This window comes from Anabas testudineus, chromosome 16 (assembly GCF_900324465.2).
Source record: "Anabas testudineus chromosome 16, fAnaTes1.2, whole genome shotgun sequence".
In the NCBI taxonomy this organism is placed as follows: domain Eukaryota; kingdom Metazoa; phylum Chordata; class Actinopteri; order Anabantiformes; family Anabantidae; genus Anabas; species Anabas testudineus.
In genome coordinates, this window is record NC_046625.1 from 8,020,599 (window position 1) to 8,041,723 (window position 21,125).

The 21,125-nt window shown below is 42.1% G+C and overlaps 1 protein-coding gene across 4 annotated transcripts in view; it reads left to right on the plus strand.

Annotated features, from left to right (window-relative positions):
* Window positions 1-21,125, plus strand: part of cadm4 (cell adhesion molecule 4) — a 130,970-nt gene that overhangs the window by 85,850 nt on the left and 23,995 nt on the right. The window contains exons 1-2 of one of the 4 annotated variants that reach the window (XM_026370816.1): window positions 11,120-11,540; window positions 18,814-18,960. In XM_026370816.1, the coding sequence (XP_026226601.1) occupies window positions 11,444-11,540; window positions 18,814-18,960 (244 nt within the window). In that variant the 5' untranslated portion in view covers window positions 11,120-11,443. Of the gene's footprint in view, window positions 1-11,119; window positions 11,541-18,813; window positions 18,961-21,125 lie in introns of those variants that run through there. The other 3 variants (XM_026370817.1, XM_026370814.1, XM_026370815.1) reach the window with 3 other exon arrangements.

Sequence of the window (21,125 nt, forward strand, 5' to 3'; positions counted from 1 at the left end):
AATGGAATTATACAGCAGTATAGCCTAAACAAAAAGAAACATATATTGTCACAATAACCTTTTGCATTATTAACTTGTGTTTCAGTGCATAAACATCACTGAAAAACATAAACAATAGTTTGATACTGGTTACTATAATATATAAGGCACATTTTCTAAAGGTGCAAAGGCTCTGATCTGCAAACAAAACCGCATATAACTTGTATTGTAATTATTATTAAAATAAAAGGAGAAAAGATGTATTCAAATTAAATTAGTGACTTAATATCAGCAAAACCAATAAGCCAGCGATGGACAACAGGATGAAAATACACAGCTCCCTGTCGTGCTTGACATCGTGGGAAAGTAAACGAAGAAGGTGGACTTCCGTTGGCATCCACATCAATGAAAAACTGGACTGGTCACTTTGCTTTTCTTCTTCAATAAGGGACACAGTAGACTGTTTATGTTGAGGAGGCTGCAATCCTCCAGGCTCCTTGAGATCTTCTGTGCATCTGTAGTAGCCACTGCTCTGTTCTTTGAAGTGATGTGCTGCGGTGGTGACATCACTGCTTGGAGGTCAGCACTCTCAGCAAGCTGTTCCCCTCAAGTTGCTCCTGAGATCATGTGTTCACAAGAAAGGGATAGACACAGTTAGAGGTCACCATGACACTGGGTCAAGTTTAAAGAAATCCCATCAAGGTTGTCCTGAGAAGAATGGGGTGGATGGACACAAATGGACAGAGGCTTAAAATGAGAGACAATGGTAGAAAATGGTATGAAACCAAGAGAAAAAGCAAGAGGCCTGATGTCAGAGTCACCTTGTAGAAACAGGAAACAAGTGCCCCAGTGAAAATATGTTTTTGGTACAAGTTAGACTACAGAGAGGACAGGGGAGTGAAGACAGACAGATGAAAGAGGAGGCGTAGTTAGAGAAGAGCCCTGACAGATTGTCATTAAGAAGGACAGCTGCCTTTTTCCATGGTGACTCTTACAATCTATAATCCACACACACACAAGGACACACACACACCCACAGAGAGAGACGTGCATGTGCTTGCTTGCTCACATTTCTTCTTTATCCTTCCAGGTGCTGTACTCGCATTAGATTCGAGATTACTGTTTCATGAGAAACATCTGCGAATGCAAGTGACAATAAAAACGTGCAATCTAATTTAATAATATGTTCACTCAACATACACTTAAAAAGACAATTATTAAAATTCCTGGAAAATATGTGGGGATGGACGATTTTAATTTCACAGTGCTTTGCAGCCAGTTTTGTTTACCAGTTGGAGAAACCAGTCATGTTTAGAAATTATGCGCAATGTATTTAATTATAACAGGATCTGTGAACTGTTACTATAATTATTGGACTTTGAAAAGACAGTAGGGATGTGAAGTACATGGGCAGCTTCATGAGAAAAGTTCAAAACAAGATAAATAAAATGCTTTGTGCTTTGCCTTTTTTACTGTTGCATTACAGAGTCAGCTTTGTACACGAACCCTTTAAAAAAGGTGTGAAGTTATCTCCAGTAATACATGAACAGTAGTGTATGCAACACACAGGCATCCACACAATGACCCCGTTTACCTGCCTGTGTGTTTGGCCCAATGTGATACTTACATACCATACTGTATGTCTGCTGAAAAAGATCTTAATCAATTGTAATCATTCCTCCTCTCTGTAGTGGCTAAAGTGCTACCACCCTCACCTTCTGCACACAGTTTAGCATGTGTGCTCTTAGAGGTGACACATTTGCATAAATCAGCTTGAGAAAAAACATTGAATTTTTTAAAGTGTTAAGAGACCAATAGGAAATAACGCGAAAGAACTGTAGTTCCTCTAAGTAGCTTGTAGCCAGCTTACAGTTAACATCTGTACAGTTAGTCTGAGGGGAAATCAACACAGTCAACAATCACTTGTTTCTTTCTGCCTAAACAACAAATTTTCAAGCTCAGCTGCAGTTTATGCAGTATGACTTGCCAAAATCAAGCTGTCTTCGTCCAAATAGTCGTTTTATTTTTAGTATTTTTGGTCTGGCAACAAACACACAGGATGTATTCCTCTCCTGTTGCACCGCAAAGTAAGTGCCTAAAACAAAAAGCAGGAAGTTTTCTGCTAAAAAAGTCTGTAACTTTGGAAGATACCCAATTCATTTGTCTAACTCAGACTGCTAAATCCTTGTATTACTTTCAGCTGAACTTTCAGTCACACTAAAAACGACTCCATGTCAGTATAGACAGGAGGTATTGATTGTATTAGTGCTTTAAGGGATCAGTACCATTTTTATTGTACATCTGGCATTTGAGGATTGTATTAAGATAGAGTTGAAAAACCCAAACTTTATTATGCAAAGAGAGCGAGAGCAGAGCAAAATCACTGGGCAGGGACAGAATGACAGAGCAAGGGGGATAAAAGAGATGAAAAACATGAAGAGAGTGTGGAATGGGAACAGATGAGAAGAGGAGAGAATGGGAGAAAGGAAGTGGGAGAGATAGAAGTGGCAGAATGATAGGGAAGCAGTGGAGCAAATCAAAGTAAAATTAAGTGCATTTACATATTTAGATGAGCGCTTCTAGTCAGCCTGTCTAATTATTTCATCTCCATTTTTCATTTGCACGCTGTTCAATGCAAAAGCAGCAGGCCATGAGGAAAGTTTCTCTCTCTCCCTCTTCAGTGCCACTTTATCACATTTACACTCACCCCTCTCTCACTCTTTCTCTATAACCCCTTGCGGCCATCTTTCGTTATCCGGGTCATTACCATATGCTTTTTGTCCATTCGCACTTGTTCTCCCTATCACCCTCACGCTCCCTGCTCCTGCTGTCTCTTGCCATGTTTTATGCATACAAGGATACTGCACCACGTGTCCAGAAATATGTGTGTGTGTGTGTGTGTGTGTGTGTGTTGTAAAGGTTCACTGCTAATGCCCTTTCTACCACCATGTTTTATGCATTGTGTTGTCCTGTTGAAGACAAGTATGTGTATGTCGGCGTTCAATACGTGAGTGTGTGGTTTTTGTGGGTGTGGGCTCGCGTGGGTTCACACACCGACTATTAAACTCTTCAAATTAGCATGAACCATGTCAGAAGCAGCCAAGCCACGTTAACCTTCTATCACTGATTTTCCCCCTCTTTTATGCCTCTCTTCACACTCCATAAATCTGTCTTTCACCTTGGTCTCACAATCTCTCATTCTCTCCCTCTCTCTCCTCTCCCGTCATCTTCATCTCTACCTAACTGGTGCTCATCACTTTGTTTGTATCTACTTTCTCTGTATATTGCTTCCCCTTGCTCCTATAAACAACCCCCCTCCAACACCCACACTCATCAGCACAATCTATCAAAGTGTGTGCATGCAAGCATGTGTGTCTGTGTGTGATAGCATAGCCTATCTTTGCTTTGAGGCCCATGTGTGAGCTTCTTTGCCACTATGAGTAGATGTGTTCAGGCTGAAGTGTGTATATTATTCCTGCATGTGTTTATGCAGCATAGTGTGTCTGTGCACGTGTAGCACATATGCATGTGTGCGTTAGTGCGCACGCATGTGCACACAAGTGTGTCTGCTGGCATAAAAGGTTGTTATGTGCTTTAGGTGTTAATTGGCTGAGGAGCTTCGTTAATATTCTCCTTGCGAGCCTGCTCGTCAGGAACAGAGCCGGCAAACTGATGAGTGTGTGATTTTCCTCTGGAGAGAGAGAAAGACAGAGAAAGGGAGAAAGAGTAACAAGTGGGACTTCGGTGCAAAAGACCCTCTGTAAGGTCAGAGTGAGAGAAGAGAAGAGCAAGAAAACGACTGGAAAAAAAAAAAACGATGCAGAAAGGGCAAGGTGGGAGAGACAGAAACGAACAAGGAGGGGTAGAAAAAAGCAGTGGACAGAGTGAAAAAGACAGAAAGAGATAGAGGGAGTAGGGGGGTGGCAGGGAGGGAAAGAGAGATGTGATAAAAAGCCATAAAGAGTTCCATTGAGGCACTGGGTGAAAGGAAAGATTATATCATGCGAGGGAGAAATTATCCCTTTGTTAGGCATTTGTGAATTGGCGGAATGGGGGCAAGACAGTTGGAGGTGTACCCCCCGGCGAGGTGGCAGATAGTTGCTCAATTCTAATCACCCACACTGCGCCACGACAGCACAAAACCAACCCGGTCCAGACCTCACCTCCAGCTACACATACACACCGACGTATACACACCATCCTCCTGCAGAGCACACAAAAATAAAACATCGCGAGCTTCAGCCTGTACATGCTGATGAGCACTTCAATAACATCCATATACCTGGAAAGTAAGGAACAGGATAGTAAACTGATGAACACACATGCATGCTCACATAGGCACAGTGTCAACTCATCCGAGACACATACAGCAGGGAACAAAGAAGAAGAGTTCCAACGCGTAAATGTTAATGTGCACCAGGAAACACAAAGAGGAGAGACTGACACATGCACTGCAGCAGAGGAAACAGTTTGCAGGGTGCCTTAGCCTGTCACTGGGAGGTATGATGTCACATAGATAATGAGTGTTACTCGCAGTAGGTAGCTGTGTAGCATGTGGCTCACAGTGCAAACAGAAACAATCGTTTTGACAGTACGCTCTCTGCTTGGCAGGTAACACGGTTTGCATTTATTTTACTGAATAAGGGATGGAGCTTAGCATTCTGTTGCATCCCAGTGAGGGGGCCTCACGTGGTCATGCATAAAGACTGTAATGCCGTATCATACTTTGTGTATCATCCTGTCAATGTATGTAAGAAAACAGCAAGGGCCAGAGGCACATTTAAGTGTCATATCAGTCTGCCTTGATCCTATGTACTCAAACACCTTGTATCCTGCACTTCTCTTTATGTGAACAAATGAGGAAACCTGCAGCTACCTTGAATACTCCTGTATCGTTCTTGACTGTTACCGACGTTATTCACAGTAGGAAGGACTATTAGCGTGCTTCTTACATATAACCTGTACAGCTGCTGTGTTAATGTTCTGCATCTGTGCCTGTTGTGCCTTTTTGTGTTCTGCCGGGTACTATTCTATTCATAAAATGTCCTTTTTGCTTCAGACAGTAGCTTTGAGTAACACAACAGTGTTTTTTTAGTTCTGAACCAAGTGCTTTGACTTGAATGTTAATCACACTTGCAGGATGTCCAGTGAAAAGCAAGCAAATGTCGCATGTAGGCTGCTAAGATATGTCAACATTTTCTGTTTGCAGATGTGTTTTAATGCTAAATATTTGGTGCAATCAAGATGTTATATACTTCAGTATGTGAGTGCATAATGATGTAGTTGCATGGTGGAGCACTTGATCAACTTAAGCTGAGGTGAAATCATATGCTGTTAGGATTTCACTAAGTAAAATACTGTAATGTAAGAATATGAAATTGATTGTGTGCCATGAAACCCAGCATTCACTTGTCTCAGTTTTTTTAATTCCTAAGCATCTCTTTGCGTGGGAAAGTTATAACAGTTGTCTTGTTAATGTTCTTGACCTGAGAGTCTAGCTTTTGTCTGCAGTGGCATTAACAAGAAAGATTCCCTAGAATTTGTTGTGGCGATAAATTACAAATCTAGCTCACATCCATGGATGGCCCTAAGGCAGAAGCGCTTCTCGTAGCTTGCATGATGAAAGCATGTGCATGTGAGAAAGGTTCGGAGTCCTGAGTTTGTTAATTGCCCTGTCTGGTTAATTGAATTTAGCACAGTGAATTAAACAAAGGCAGAACATTTTTACTGAAGTAGTGAGTTTCAGCTGGCTTCTTTAGCTACGCTTGCACCATCCATCAATAGCATTATCTGTCTTCAGTTTCCGCAGTATGTCACTTGAGAGTGTTTTGTTCTAAAATGCGTGCTCAGTTGTTTGCCAGGCTCGAAAAGAATATGCTACAATTGTCCTCTTTAATGCACAGTTGATGCATGGTAAATGCATAATGGGATGAGACTAAAAATAGGAAGTCTACAATGGCTACCACAGTGCCTTTATGTATTTTCTTTCACTCTGTCAAACCAGTGAAAAGACGATGCTAAGTCGATTTTCTGTTTGAGAGTTTGTTTAAACTCTGGGTTTATTGTGTAAACAAAGGTAAGAAAAAGGCAAATTATATGAAAACTAAATTTCCTGCAAATACATACATATCCAAGCCAAGTCATTTTGCACCAGTGATTCAAATCCAAATATCTGCTTTGCTTGTTTCGCCTGTTATGATGTGAGACATCATACATTGTGTTTTATTTTTTTATTTATTTATAGGATTTCACTGTCAACAGAAAATAAAGAAAATCAAAACTTTGTATTCTGAATTTTTGGAAGAAAGACAGGTGTTGTGACTCGAAATGTACCCAAATGATTGGGCTGTATTGATCTCTTTGCCCAGGAGCATGAGGTGAGCAGGAAACAGTCAGAGCTGTGCCTCCAGAAACTGCAGTCACTGATAGTGTCCATAGATCGAGGAGCTGTGACTTTTCTAATTAGAGAGTTCAGAGAACTCAAACCCAGTTGGATTAGCTAGTGCATGGCTCTAGGCTGGCTATTAACACCAAGTCAGCCAGACAAACAAGAATTCAGAAAGACAAGAGGAGCGCAGAGGGCCAGGAAGGGGATGAGCATGCCAAACCTGATGAGAATGTACTCAGACAAAATGGTTGTTTCTACAAGACAAATGGCTTATGATTTGTTATTTCTGATGTCCTCCTTGTAAATGTTAAAGGTAGTACATAAAGAATCAAACCCACAGGCTTTTGCTGTGTGTTAGTTGCATATAGTATTCTGTATTTTGTTTACACTGGAGAGAATCCCAGAGGAGATTACTCAACAGGACAATTCAGATAGTACTTTGCTGTAAGTGATTCAATTCTGTAGTACTCTAGGACTTTTTGGCAGCTCCATAAAAAACTAAATATATCAAAAAGGAAAAGCTGAAAATACTATTTAAATCTCATTCTGAATATAAAATATAGACAAATATAAATGTAAATTCACAAATATCTGCACAGTAGGTATGTGGTCACATGCGTACAATAATATAAACACATTAATGTGTGTTTTGGATGTTCGCTTATGCTGAAACACCCTCGGGGAGGTTTATTTGTTTTATCTTTACCTTTCAGGAAGGCATTGCTCCTTCACACTTTGCCAGCTAATCAACCCTCAAGATTCACGCCTACACAGACACCTATGCATGTACTGTACCCCCGCACACATGCTCAGACCCACACACACACTCGCACACACACATTATTTTCTTTTTAATTAATTAACATTACTTTGTTGAGATGTGTTTTCACCTTGACATGAGAGAGGGTCTAAATAGCTGAATTAAATTAATGTTTTAACTAATGTTAAATAAATTAAAAAAAAGAGGTGAAAACGTCCAAGGGGGTGAAGACTTTTATAGGCATTGCACATGCTCTCAACCCACTCTCACGCACAACCTCAAGGGAGACATAAGAAATACATTCGACACTTCCGCTTACCCAAGAAGCGCCTTAAGGACAAAGAGAAATTTAATCTTGGATAAGCCTCCCGATAGAATCTCTGCATTAGGCCTCCACTGCTGGTTCACAGCTATCCCATCAACCCTTACCTCCCACATCTTGGCCCGGTTCCCTTGCATCTCTCCTCCTCTACACTGCTTGTTTTTTTATTTCATAGATGCTCCTCTTTTACTTCTCTCCAACTGCCTCATTGCTTCTTTTTTAATTTCCATTTCTCTCTTTTGTTTTTAGTTGCACTTTTTTCTGCACCTCATCCCTGTCTTTATCCATTTGACACTCCCTTGTCTCTCACCTCATGCCCCCACTACCTCTTTTGATTCTTCTTAGCAGCCTACATCTCCCCATGTGTTCCCAGTTGTGGTACATACTGTATATATCTATATTTCTGTTCCTCCCTTGTTGGAGCGCTTTAATACCATTGGTATTAAATGCTGGCACGACCTCCTTGGCATACTTAAGCAGGCAGGGATCCTTGTAAGGCTGTTAGAGTGCTTAATATTTTCAGCACGCCACTGACTTAAGCCCCTTAAGTGCTTTGGCAACACTTATTCCACGGTGGCACCAATGAAGCCCATTAAAAATTTGATTTGGATGAGAGAGAGAGGGAGAGGAAAAAAGGGGATGGGGAGGATAGGAGACACAATTTGCCATTACCTCCCTTCCTTCCGCACACACTGCGACAAAAACAAATACACCCATTAGGGGGTTGCCCACACAGGGACTTCGCAGACACACAAATACCCACACGCTCACCAGTCGTGCAATGATTTGCAATACGTTCTTCTTTTTGGCAGTAATTATGTCCTTTGTTGCTCTATAAAGCACTTTGTGATGACCCTATTTTGTTAAAAGCACTTGATAAATAAATTTTACTTTATTTGACTTGATAATAGGGAACAGCATGTTTCAAATTGAATGCATAAAGATGTTTGTAAATAGCCCGTGGCAGGTTAGAACTGATAGTTTATGATCAGTTGATTAAGAACAAGTAGAGGTGCTAATATAATAGCAAAACAGTGTTGCCTTTCGCATTTTACAGGACAATGAAAGTCACAGATGCAGTCTATTGTAGTTAGCTTTCACCACTGGCTTTGTATTGTCAGCTTTATTGCCAGTAGCAGTAATGATAGTACTTGTGGCAATGAGCTTGAACAAAGGAATTCCATTATGCATTATGTGTTCATGCAAAATGTACTGACAGGTTGAACTACTGTAGCGATGATTTCTGTTTCGTCAGTATAAAAATATGGAACAAGAATTAATTTTGAGCCAGGATCACATCAGAATAATTTACAACACAATCACAGTCATATTCATTTCTGCATTATCAACATCCGCTTTGAATTGCAAAAGCCACACACAAACATGTACACAGTTCAGACAGCGCATCCCTGCAGCCATAAAAAAACGCCATTTAACATAAAGAGGCACTATGGTGCCTCTGTGTGTGACTGCATGGATAAATTAATGGGTAGTAGATGGTGAAAGGGCCAAACAGATAGCCAAATGTACACTCTGCTTCAGTCAACACTAGACAGTCCAGCACATTCAGACACACATGCCAGTGCTGTTTGTTGACCTGAAAGGCAACCATTGTCGCTCCGTCCATCCACACACCCGCTCACTCTCTAACCTTCACAAAATAGTATGCAAAATATGCAGACACTGATCCCACATTGACACAAACACGCACACACATTCTAAGCAAGGGGAGGGAGGCCAGGGTTATATAAACAAGTGGAGACAAGAAGACAGATAGACAGATGGATGTGAGTAACAATGATACCACACTGGGATTATAGCTGTTTTCACACGCAAACAGGAAAGTGAAGCTGAAGAAGGACAAATTTATGGGAACTAACTTTTGCTGTGGACTGACTGGAGGATTAAAGGAATGGATAAACAAAGCTCATCTTAAGGAAATCCATTTAAACAAGTGAACAGAATTTGTTGGTTTGCCTCCAGACCCTCCGAACCCAAGCTGCTGGTGCACACCAACACAGAGTAATTTTCTCAGTGTCAGCCAGTTGACCGGTGAAGTCAGTGCCGCAGGGAAGATTGGCGATGATCCGCTTTCGTCTTTGCCAAAAGCGTCAGGGCCATCACCATTAGACCTCATTGTGTTTGCAGTGGCACAGAGTGAGAGAGTGGACAGTGTGCAGTAATCTTAGGATGACACCCGCACTTTACCCATCAAATAGTGCTCAGTGAGGTGTGTGGGGCACCGCGTCACGCTTTGTCTCTGCATGCATATACAAACACAACAGATCTACACACTCCCAGAAATCTGTGATGCGTTAGGTCCCGACAATCAGCGGAACCCTGTCAGGACCTTAAACACAGCAGGTGCTCAGATCAGCGTATACGAGTGAGCGTGTAACTGGAGTGCATCCAGGCGCTTACTGCAGTGGAGCATGTAGAAGAAGAGTTAGGCAAGTTGGTGCTGCATGATTATACTGTCTGATAGCCTGTGATTATATTGAGGAGTCTAAAATTACCATGTAAAATCACTGCCCATTTACTCGACAGTGTATACATGATAGCATATCAAAATAGTTCTGGCATTCAAGCGAATAATGGTAGACGCTTTTGTGAGAATGGTGTGCAAGTCTCTGGGGTAAAATATCAGACCAAAAAGTGTAATATCTGAATCTAAAGCATCTTACTGCAGTTTGCTCAGCCCTTGCAAGTTGGTTATTCTACACAGGGCAAGCACTTCCACTCTCTGTCTTTGTAGAGCAGCTGCACTCAAGCTCGATGGATTTTATTTAACCTTAGCTATCTCCAGATGAGTTGCGGTAAGATAGTGTCTTCATTTCTCTGGAGACCCGGCCAGTTCAGTTATAGCTCAAAGGAACACTGACTTCTGGCTGCCGATTTGTGGTTGTGGAGTGCTGAAAACCTTGTTTGGCTCATTAAAACACACGTCTGTTCAAGAATGAACATTGTTGCCCTAGATTTCTCCGCCCTTGAGGGCATGACAATGTAGGTAGCCCTATTGTGAAAGTTAACATTCAGTCAACATCAATAGAAATAAACTTGACTTGTTTTGTAAGACAGTTTCCCAGCGTATATCTGACGGAAATGTAGTATTATTGATGTTTTCTGTTCCTTTGAGCACTGTGGTTTGACCTACGGGCGACAAGCGGTCTGTTTGTTGCTGTGGTTAATTGTGTGGCTGATTGTTAGGGCACTACCTCTGACGTTGACACTGCAGTGTACAGTTGGTGATCGGCTAATTAACTTGTCCTCATTTGGTTAATTGCATAACTGCCATTAATGAATACCCTGCGTTGGTAAAGAGCACAGTATTACAGGTCTGCTCTGGTCACTTTTGTTATTGGTTTGTCTGGTTTATTGATCTGGATCTTGGGCATTGGTCTCAGGAGGCTCAGAGCACTGTGGCAGAAAATAGCTAACCAAGCAGTGTTTGCTTTGTTGTTGTTTTGCTTAGATGGGACTGAGCTCCTGTACTACGATGTAACAGCAAAGCCTCTACACTGTGTGGATTTAAGACATGCCATGAGTATTTTTTAAGCAACACAAGGTGCTAAAGTCAACAGTGGAGGTTTTTGTTACTCTAAGCTCATCTCCGACTGCATTGTGATATATATCTAAAACGCATGCTCTGTTAGTACCTTGAATTCTGGCCAAACATCTGCATATTGTGCAGAAGCGCTGGCCACAATTTAGTTCTATCAGACTGAGCAGCTAAAGCAGTTTCTTTGCCTGTGTTGTGATGCAGTGTAGTACATAAGGGCTCTTTCTTTAAGTGTTGTCCTCAAACAACAACTTCTGTCTGACTGCACTGAAGGAAAGCTGGGCACGTGTCTGCAGTATTGCAAAGAACAAATCGGAGTGTGTGTGGACTAGTTTGTCTGTGGCAGTGCAGGCAGGGTCACAGAGGAGCCATTGATCAAGTGTGCACATCCACGCACACACTTTCACACATACACACAGTGCTTCTCAATACACAATGAGGCCTGTCCGGAGCTCTCTCCTCTGCCGCCTCCTCCCTGCCCCCCTCTCTCTGGCCCTGCGCAGCCTGGTCCTGGTGCTGCTCTGCATCACTCGTAAGTCATGCATGCTTGAACACTCACATGCACAAACATATACATTTAATAATAAATGCAACAATTATATTCTGAAGAGATAGCAAGGTGTCATTATACTCTAAATAAGTCAGGGAAACAAGCACTCAATATTCACACTGCTCTTTTATTATATCCAGGAAATGGCAATTTAGTGTAAGTACAGGTTCTTTGTTCTTTTAATTTAAACTCCCTGCAGATACACCTCTAAACGCTGTAATGTGATGCTTCTGTTATATAAAAAGAGAACACAATTGTGAGTATGATACTAATTGGTGTAAAATGATATAGAATGCGATTCACTGCAGTGCCCAGTCCATGATCAAGGGAGGAATAGCTTGTGGTTAATTCATAAAATAAGAGATTGTTCAAAATGCTGGTAATTAAGTTGGAATTGGTAATTAAGATTAAGAAGAGAGAGAATATGAAGCATATTCCCAAGAGGTGAAAGGACTGGGAAATGAGAGACCAGTCAGAGAAAGAAAAGGTTGGACCAAATAGACAATCAGTCAGAAATTCTAACAGAGAAAAGGGGAGACATACTGAATAAGAGTGGCTCAGGCCCATTCCTCTGAAGAACCTAATAAGAAGAGAGTTTGAGCCTAGAGTGCGAGAGATATAGCAAGCCAAATGGAGAGGTTGTTGAGTAGAAAGAGAATGGGAGGAGAAGTGCAGTGCAAGAGACCAATATATATTGGGAGAGAGACAGACTGACAGAAGAAAAAGGACCTGGCTGGGCAGAAAGTTGTACTGTATGGTGAGGAGAGGGAGCAGTGAGATAGAGAACAATGCTGCCTGTGTGTGCACATAGAGATGGAGGGGAGGGATACGAAGATGAAATAAGCACCAAGGCCTCAAAAAGAACTGCATCAGGTTTAGATTTCAAACCAAGAGGTATAAGATTGTTTGAAAATGAACAGAGGTGGTACATGAAGGCGAATAGGATCAGTTGCAGAGTTGCTATGAGCTATTAATAACTGATTATTATTACCCATTCAATACAGGGAGATATGCTTTCCCTGCTCTTCATTGGTAAACAAGTATAGTACCACTGTGCACATTACCTTCTCCTCTGTGCCAGCCTAAATCTCAACCCAGTTTAGTTTAGTTTTTTTTTTTTGTGCATTTTAGATTAACAGAAGGACATTGTATTTTGTTGGATGTTGTGTGTGATGCTGGATGGGGGTGATAATAAGGGAGTGAGTGATACAGAAAAAGAATGAGTTTGTGTCTTGGCACTCGGCATGTTTGTGTAATTCATGCCAGTACGGCAGTTTTGCAACACACATATACCCTCTCGTACTCATTTCACCAGACTTCCTTTTAAATGCATGAATACATCCGTAGATTTCCTGCCTACCACATTAACATCGGACACACTGACACACTAAAGGGCAGGCAGCCATGTGGTGGACTTTAAGGGGTGTTAACACCAGTGCTTTTGGCTGTGGTGAATCTCCAGTGTGGTTGCCATTGCATAATAGCCCTGTAAATTTCCTTTAAGCCACTGGTGGGGTGTGTGTGGTGGTTATTGTCGCAGGCTTGTTGGGGCTGTGACAGACCCAGGCCATAAAACATTACAGAGTAGATAAAGCTAACCAGCTCTGACCGTCAGAAAACAGGGATAAAAAAGTAAAAAGGAAAGAGAAAGGAATATGGTGATTTGTGTAGGGTTAGAAGAGGTGAACAAGAGTGCAGAAAGAGTAATAGGATGGGTGGACAAGAGGAGAGGAGAGTGCTCAGTGAGATGCAATGCAGCGGGAGCGGCAAGAAAGGGAGATAGGGCAAGAGCGGGAAGAAGTGATTGAAATCTGCTGAAGGGCTGGAGAGACAAAAAAGATACCAAGGTCAAAATGAGAGAAGCAGGAGCGCAGAGAAGAAGGGAGGAGGTGCTCTGAGAGAAGAAGGTTGCAGTTGATGAGGGAAGGAAGACAACATTTGGAGGAGGATGGAGGCAGCGTGATCGGGAAGCAAACTCACATTGTTAGAAACGGGATGTGAAATATATAAATAAATGAAAGTAAATGTTTCTAATGAGAGGTCAAGAGTGAAAAGAGATGATTTTATGCTGATATCGCTGATTAGCAGTGCAGTGCTCGCAGCACACCAGTGGGTGATGGAGAGCAAGTCAGATGAGGAGAGGTCTGAAGTTCCTGTCAAAGAGAGCGAGAGAGAGATAAAAAAACAGACAGAGAGGAAAAATAGAGGACTAGAAAGTGGAGAGAGGACTGAGCTATATGACAGGCAATTAAAAAAAGCGAAAGAAGGGGAAAAAGATGAAAGAGGGAGGACAAACTCCCCACTCCACTCGTTTGTTTTGTCCTCTTGTCCCATTCGCTCATCTCACTTTTTTTCCCTCTTTCCCTTGCTCCCTCTCTTCCGCCCTCCCAGCACAGCACTATAAAAACAGCGTGATTATGCTGCAGACTTGAGCTGCAGAACAAATCACATTTAGCGAAGGAGAGAGTGGCGATAGAACCAGCAGAGAGGCAGGAAAAGATTCCCACTGAGTCACCAAAGGAGAAAGAAAGAGAGTGAGATTGCAAGAGGAATGAAAGAGTATTGCAGCTTGGAAGGGAACTATTGCAAGTGGGGGGGCGACATGAAGAAAGAAAAAGAAGGGAAGGGACAGAGGGAAAGAAAGAGTTGCATTAGTTCTCCTGGGGCTTGGAAGGAAAAGAGGAGAGAGGACTGTTGAGGAAGATTCACGATGAACAATGCTATAAAATATAAGAGTGAAGAGAAGGAGGAAGAAGACAGGAAGACAGGAGAAGGGACCACTGAAGGAAGGAGGAATCAGTGATTGGATCAGGCAGAAGGTGGAGAAGCGAGGATGGAGTAACTGTGGGTTTAAATAAAAAAGAGAGAGTGAGATTGTGAGAATGAGATTAGACATGAAGACAGCAGGAGGAGAGAATTATGAGATGTGGACTAAGTGGAAGTTAGGGAGGTTGGGAGGATGGGGGTATGCTCCAAAAGAAAATTGAGTAGGAATACTGAGCAGAGAAGAGGGAAGAAAAGCAGGACAGGAAAAAGCGACAGAATGAAGGTAATGAGATAGACGAAAGCGAGATTTGTAAAGGATTATGTATTATTTATAGAGGGAACTTTTTTTTTTTTTTTTTTGCACTGGATTTGATTGGCAGAGTTCTGCCGCCCTGAGAGAGATGAAGTGATAATTTTAGACTGGGAGGAGAAAAGGGGGGGGGGGGGGGGACTGGGGAGAGATGTAGGCCTGCAGAGGGAGGTATGGAGGAGAAGAACCTCAAAGTCAGCTATTTCATAGAGCCAGTATACCGCAAAGCTCTATGATTAACCTGGAGCAAGTGATCGTACACACATGCACACACGCATGCATGCTCACATCCGTAAACAGCGCAAGCATGATTTGCATACATACCGTGGAAACTGACTCGCCTCGCAGAGTGGGGATAACGGGAAGAATGTACATCCAGATGGGAAGAGATGGAGAGGCTGCCAGTGGACGACCCCGTAAGAGTGGAAACTACGAGCTGCTGTTATTGTTTTAATTAAAGCAGCAATAACATAAGGGCTTGTGCATTTTGGTCTCCTGCATCGATTCCCTTGTAAATCCGTGGCCAGCATGCAAAGAAATACAAGCGCTTGGCTCGCTTCCAATTGAAAGATAATGAGAGATAATGAATAGGGAGACAGTGACTGCACCGCTTCAAGGATACATGGGGGCTTGTTTGGGGCAAACGGAGACAGCTCATCTCTTATGTGGCTTGTCTTTTTGCTCTGTCTTTTCCTCTCTTCACTCAGAGACATGGGGAGAGAGAAATAAGACAAGAGTGAGACTGAGGGAGAGAGACGCGGCAAGGCAGTAATTCAGCCACTAACCCTGCACCAGTGAGGCAGTTTCTAGAATTTACCGTGACCAGCGGTCCACCTGGCTGCCTCCCAAATCCCCCTCTTTTAACTCTCCACACCTCCATTCATCCCCTCCCTCTGCCCCTGTATCCTCTGCCTCCCTTGGCTTATAACTCAACTCCACTGCAGAAGCATTAGGACGGACCCCTGAGCAGCCTTGTCTTATGAATTTGCACGCCTATTATTTATTTATTTGTTTATGTATTTTGAAATGATGGCCCCTCTCAGATCTCTATCACTGTAGTAAATAAAGGGCCCTTCTTATCTGGGGCCATAACAGCAGCAAATGATGGCGAAGACCAATTCACTGTTATGAAATACTGCCCCCGCTTGGTTGGAGAGAGAAGTGATTCTTCTTTTTTTTCCCCTCCTGTTTTATTTGTCCTTTGATCGCAGTCGTCAGTGCACTACCACAGCATCGATTGCTCTCAGCATTCTCCCTCTTAATATGATTCGATGCTTCTGGGGTATTTTATTATGGGCACAGATTTTAATGGGGGCCAGATTAATACCTCTGTCACAGAGGTTGATTCCCTCTCCCGACTTCTCATTTCCCTTCTGTACTCCAGTATGCTGGTGATCACAAGCACAAGCTCGTGGCCTTGATGTGAATGGCAGCCTATAAAACCTACAGTCAAACTAAAGTGCTGTACCCAGCTGTGTTATGAGCGGGAATGGAAGAATATGCGTCATCTCTCGTATATTTCGTCCAGCCCCCGCCAGCTGCATTATTATTCCCCAAACTATCACTTCCTAACTCCCTGCTATCATTTCCTGGTTAGAACCCTCGCTCCGCCACCATCTCTCCATCCCTCAGACGGATCAGCCAGCAGGTGTTTCTGGGTGGCATCTCTCAGCGGGCAACAGCGGATTGCAGTCATTCTGCTCGCAACCACTGTTAATTTTTTTTGTCTCTTCTCTTTTCACTTTACTGCTATGCCACTGCAGCTAATTTCCTTTGAAGAGGTGACAGCTGTCAAGGGAAGTGTGTGTTCAAATGGACAGCTAATTAGTTTTTCTGGCCTTCTCCCAGAGGCAAACTTTTGACCATGTTCTTTCTCTGGAGTCTCTCTCTGTCTTTCTCTGGTGGCTTTGATGGGTCACTAATCACACTCAGACACTACACTGACTTTGTCAGGATGCACAGCGCAACTATTACAATTAACACTGTTTAAAACAATGGCGGCCTGGCCCGGTTGCCACGGTGATGAGTAATAACAGCCATTAGAAAAATAATTGGGATGGCGGTGGCAGGCCCTGACGGCCCCCGATATGAATCACAATATTGATGCAGAGAATGGGAGCAATAATGACTACAATTAGTGGTAATTGTCAAGATTTTTTCTCTGTTCCATAGAGTATTAGAGTCCCCTTTGTCTTTATCCCCTCTTGGTTTCTTTCAGTCTTCAGTTCAATACCCACTGTGTCTCTCTGTTCCTTCTGATGTGATGAATATGTAGGCTTTCAGTATTTCATTAAAGGAGATTAAAATCGAGCAGAGAATTAAATTTGGATGAATTTGGCAGGATCAGATGATGTCAAAGTAGTTTAATTGCAATATGCCAACCCCTGCGTATGCTCACCCAAAGCACATGTCCACCTATTGTACACGGTGTGCACACACAAAGAAACACGGGACATGCTCAGTTACAGGCATTTATTATGATCCAAAGCAGCCAAGTCAGCAACTCCTGCTATGGCAGCCACCATATGCTTGTCTCACAACATTTCCTGCCTTCTAAAAGTGTTTTACAGAGCTCAACACACTGCCAGCAATGAAACCCCAGCAGTGAAATATAAATGTATGTATATATAGTCCCACGATTTCTATCAGGACTCCTTATTGCCTGCTTCATCATCATGCTTCAATATTGATGTTGGTCTTGTCTAAATCCTCCCCATGGTCAACACTTTGCTAGGGAGAGAGGGAATGCAAATAAGGATGCAAATTGATAAATACTAGTTTGCAGAGCCCAGCAAACTGGTGCTCTCTTCAAGGCAATCACATTTCGCTCCTGGCTAGAGCCATATGACTAATTGCTCGGCAAATCATTTAAATTCAAGTAGTAAAGCGTGATGTCCATTGTGCTCGGCAGGAGGTGTGACTCAGCCGCGCCATGTCAACGGCCTGACCCACAAACATGGAGGGTGCTCCAATCAGAGCATAATCAACCTCCTCATTACCAACTCTTGGGTTGTCAGCACCATCAAAGAGGCTCCCCGCTGTTTCTAAAAATATTGAGTTTAGGGGCCAGGCAAGTTTGTTTGATATATATTATGTGTAAAAGTTGGTGTGCGTGCATGTCCTTCTGCATCCATGCAAATTTCTGTGCATCTCTGCGACTTCATTTGTGAGTGTGTACTTGTTAAAGCACGTGCACTCACAAATTCATGAAAGTGTCTGTGTGTATGTGTATATTCGTTTCCACAGAGCCAAGACTGGCGCATGATACCCTCCAGCACTTTCCAAATATCTGTAATAAGAACCATTATATTGGCCTAATGGAGTGTAATCAATTGGTTTACCTTGCACCTGGATGAGAAACAGCATTAGGAATGTGTGAAATGCATTCAAGGCTGCCAATATGGTCTCACTGCTCTGCACTTCGTCCGTCTCTTTTGCACTTCGTCCGTCTCAGACTCATACAATAAGACTGAAGTCAAAGCTATTAATATAAGTGTTCACACAGGTTGCGGCAGGGCCACAGTTCAACCTGTGATTTGTTTGTATACACTTGTGAGAGTGTGTTGTTCCATGCCTGGCCATGGTAATGTCTGTGTGTGTGTGTGTGTGTGTGTGTGTGTGTGTGTGTGTGTGTGTGTGTGTGTGCACGTCTAAATTCAACACCAGAAGCCACTTAGAGATTTAATAAGGCATTATGTATTCAAATGTGTGTGTTGATGCATTCTGTTAGGCCAGAGGCAACAGGGCTGTTGTGTGCATTTTGTGTGTGTGTGTGTGTGTGTGTGTGTGCATGTAAAAAGATGAATGACAGTAATTATAATCATCCTTATTATAATCACAAGAACACATTGTTCATAAGGACCCTCTTTTACTTATTGAGTTCCTCAGTGTCTTTTCTTTCGCTCTCAACCTCTTTATCTCTATCACTCTGTCTCCTCCTCTTCTTTCCTCCCCATCTTCATTTCTCCCTTGTGTCCATATGATGAATTGTGAGTAAATGAAGGATGCCTTAAGTACCTTATTTTGAAAGGATCTATCTCAACTGAGGTGCGAATTGAACATCTCTCTTTCTGTGCATCTATTCCTCCTATTTGTCCCTCTCTGTTCTCTCTCTTTTTTCTTCCTCTACACATCCACTGTTTATATCACCTTATAAACCTCCATCTTTCTCTTCCTCAGCCCGTTGTCAGGCAGTGCAGGCGGAGAATGTGACAGTCTTGGAGGGAGGTACAGCCCAGATCTCCTGCCGCCTGCAGAACTACGATGGATCAATTGTGGTCATCCAGAATCCCCGCCGGCAGACCCTCTTCTTTAACGGCACGCGAGGTGTGTACCTATGCACACATTTGTCTCAGCAGACAAACTTAATCTATTTGAATCTTAGAATTTGCCCTTGGTGACATTTAAAGCCAGCCTTTTAAACACATTAGCAATGACTCACCAACACTCAAATGTTTCTTAATGCAAATGTCCTCACTTTGTCTTTGAAGTGATTCCACATTAAAAAGTCAGATGACCGCAGACTTCATTTCCAAGATGGTTTTTACTCCGTGCCCCAGCAGTGCAGCTGTTTTAACTGTGTTAAAAGCAGGGTTTGAAGCGCTTTGCATAATCTAATGCATGATGAGATCAGAGCTTATTACAGCTCCTCGTTAGAGCATGGCCTTGGCAATCTCATGTTTGTTAAATGTGGCTTTATGGCAAGTTATCATTGTAACCAATATTGTAATGAAGATAGATTTCATTGTGTGCCTGAGGGCTGGCAAACACTACGTTTTTTTAACTAAGTATGTGCAAAAGTTGGCACCTAAGTCAGATTGTCTGTTACTGGGGCATGGAAACCTCTGAGCTAAACAACTATGATCAAGGATCTTCTTGATACGTTAGCCTGGGGTTGGCCATGGTGTAAATTTGTTTAGAGCTAAGAATAGGGAAGTGAATTTGATTATGTTCAAAGCTTATATTCTAGTTCAAGCTTAAAAGACTGCACAATCCTTAAAACGCAATAAATGCCTTGGTTTGAGTTTAAAATAATTCTTATGGTATGTGAAAACTGGGTTGATGTTTTAAAAACACAATGTACATAAGCAGTAACAACAATCCTGCCAACAATAGCTAAACTAAACTAAAATTACACTAAGTTAAAATTCACAGCTCAACGCAACTCAGTAAATTAAGGCTACTCATTAGCAGAACAAATGTTCTCACAGATGCAAACTTTTTAGGCACTCACGATATCAAAAATGTTTGCAGTTTGGCAGAGCAGCTCTCACTAAGCTTTCAGCAAAGTAGACATGCAGTCATTGTCCAAACTCATCAATAGCGTCTACATCTCATTGAATCTCTCTTATGTCTCACTACTCCAAAAATAGTTTTGATTAGTTATGATTTGTAAAAGCATTGTTCTGCTGTTGTAATCGTCTGACAGGTTTTAATTTTCCCAGCTTGATTCAGCCTTGCAATGGTCCATGAATGGAGTTCATTCACATCACTCATGCTGCGCTAAAGTAGTTTCTACACATCTTAATCTCAATCTTCCACTGTTACTCTGTTAGCTGATATTTTTAGATTGTCATGAAAGTATCTTTACATTTATTTGAATGTAATTCAGTAAACTTAACAGATCATCAGATGATCTGATGTCATTAAATTACTGCATATTCATCATCTTTGCAGTGTATAAAATGGCAAATAAATTAAAGTACTAGTAGTATGTTATAGTAAATATTCTCAGCTGTGTCATAGTTAAATAAAAGACTCGTGAATATATCAGCTAAATAAATATCTGCCACTTCCAGAGGTAATTTTCTGTAGCTGACCTTGCAGTTAAACTTCAACATGATGAGGAGTGATTAAAAAGAAACTTTGCAGCAATACTTTTCACATCATTAACCCATATTTAGCAAGACACATGTAAAATGGTCTCTTTCAAAGTAGAAGTTACAAAAGAATTTCTGAACGTTACTATAATTACAAGATTACACTAAAATAATGAAGACCAAAGAGCGGCCTTTGCTGTTTTCAAGTGCTTTTGTTCTACACATATTTTCTTCACTTGTTAGTCACCTCGATCACGGAGTGCCCGTAATTGGGTAATGGAGGTCGTTGCTTCGGGAAACCTTACTTTCAACTCTCTCCCCAATTCTATCAGATCAGCACCACTGGTAAGTTCCATTAAGTATTTAAACAGAGCCGCCCTGTCTGCTCTCCCACGCGACGTGAACTTGCACCCTTCGGAAAGCGCTATGAAGCCTAATCAGACTGCTGAGAAAGAGGAGGTGTGAAAGCTAGAATGAAAGAGTAAATGAGAAAGACTATAGAAAAGAGAGGGGGAGAATGAGACAAAGGGCGGAGGGTTGAGAAAGACACCAACAGAGAGAATAAGAAAAAGGGAGTGTCAGACGACAGAGAAAGAGACAGAACCGGGAAATGATCCAAAGGTTAGGCAAGGTATAAAGTAGAAATGGCTTCCTATAACTAATTTGGCTCCC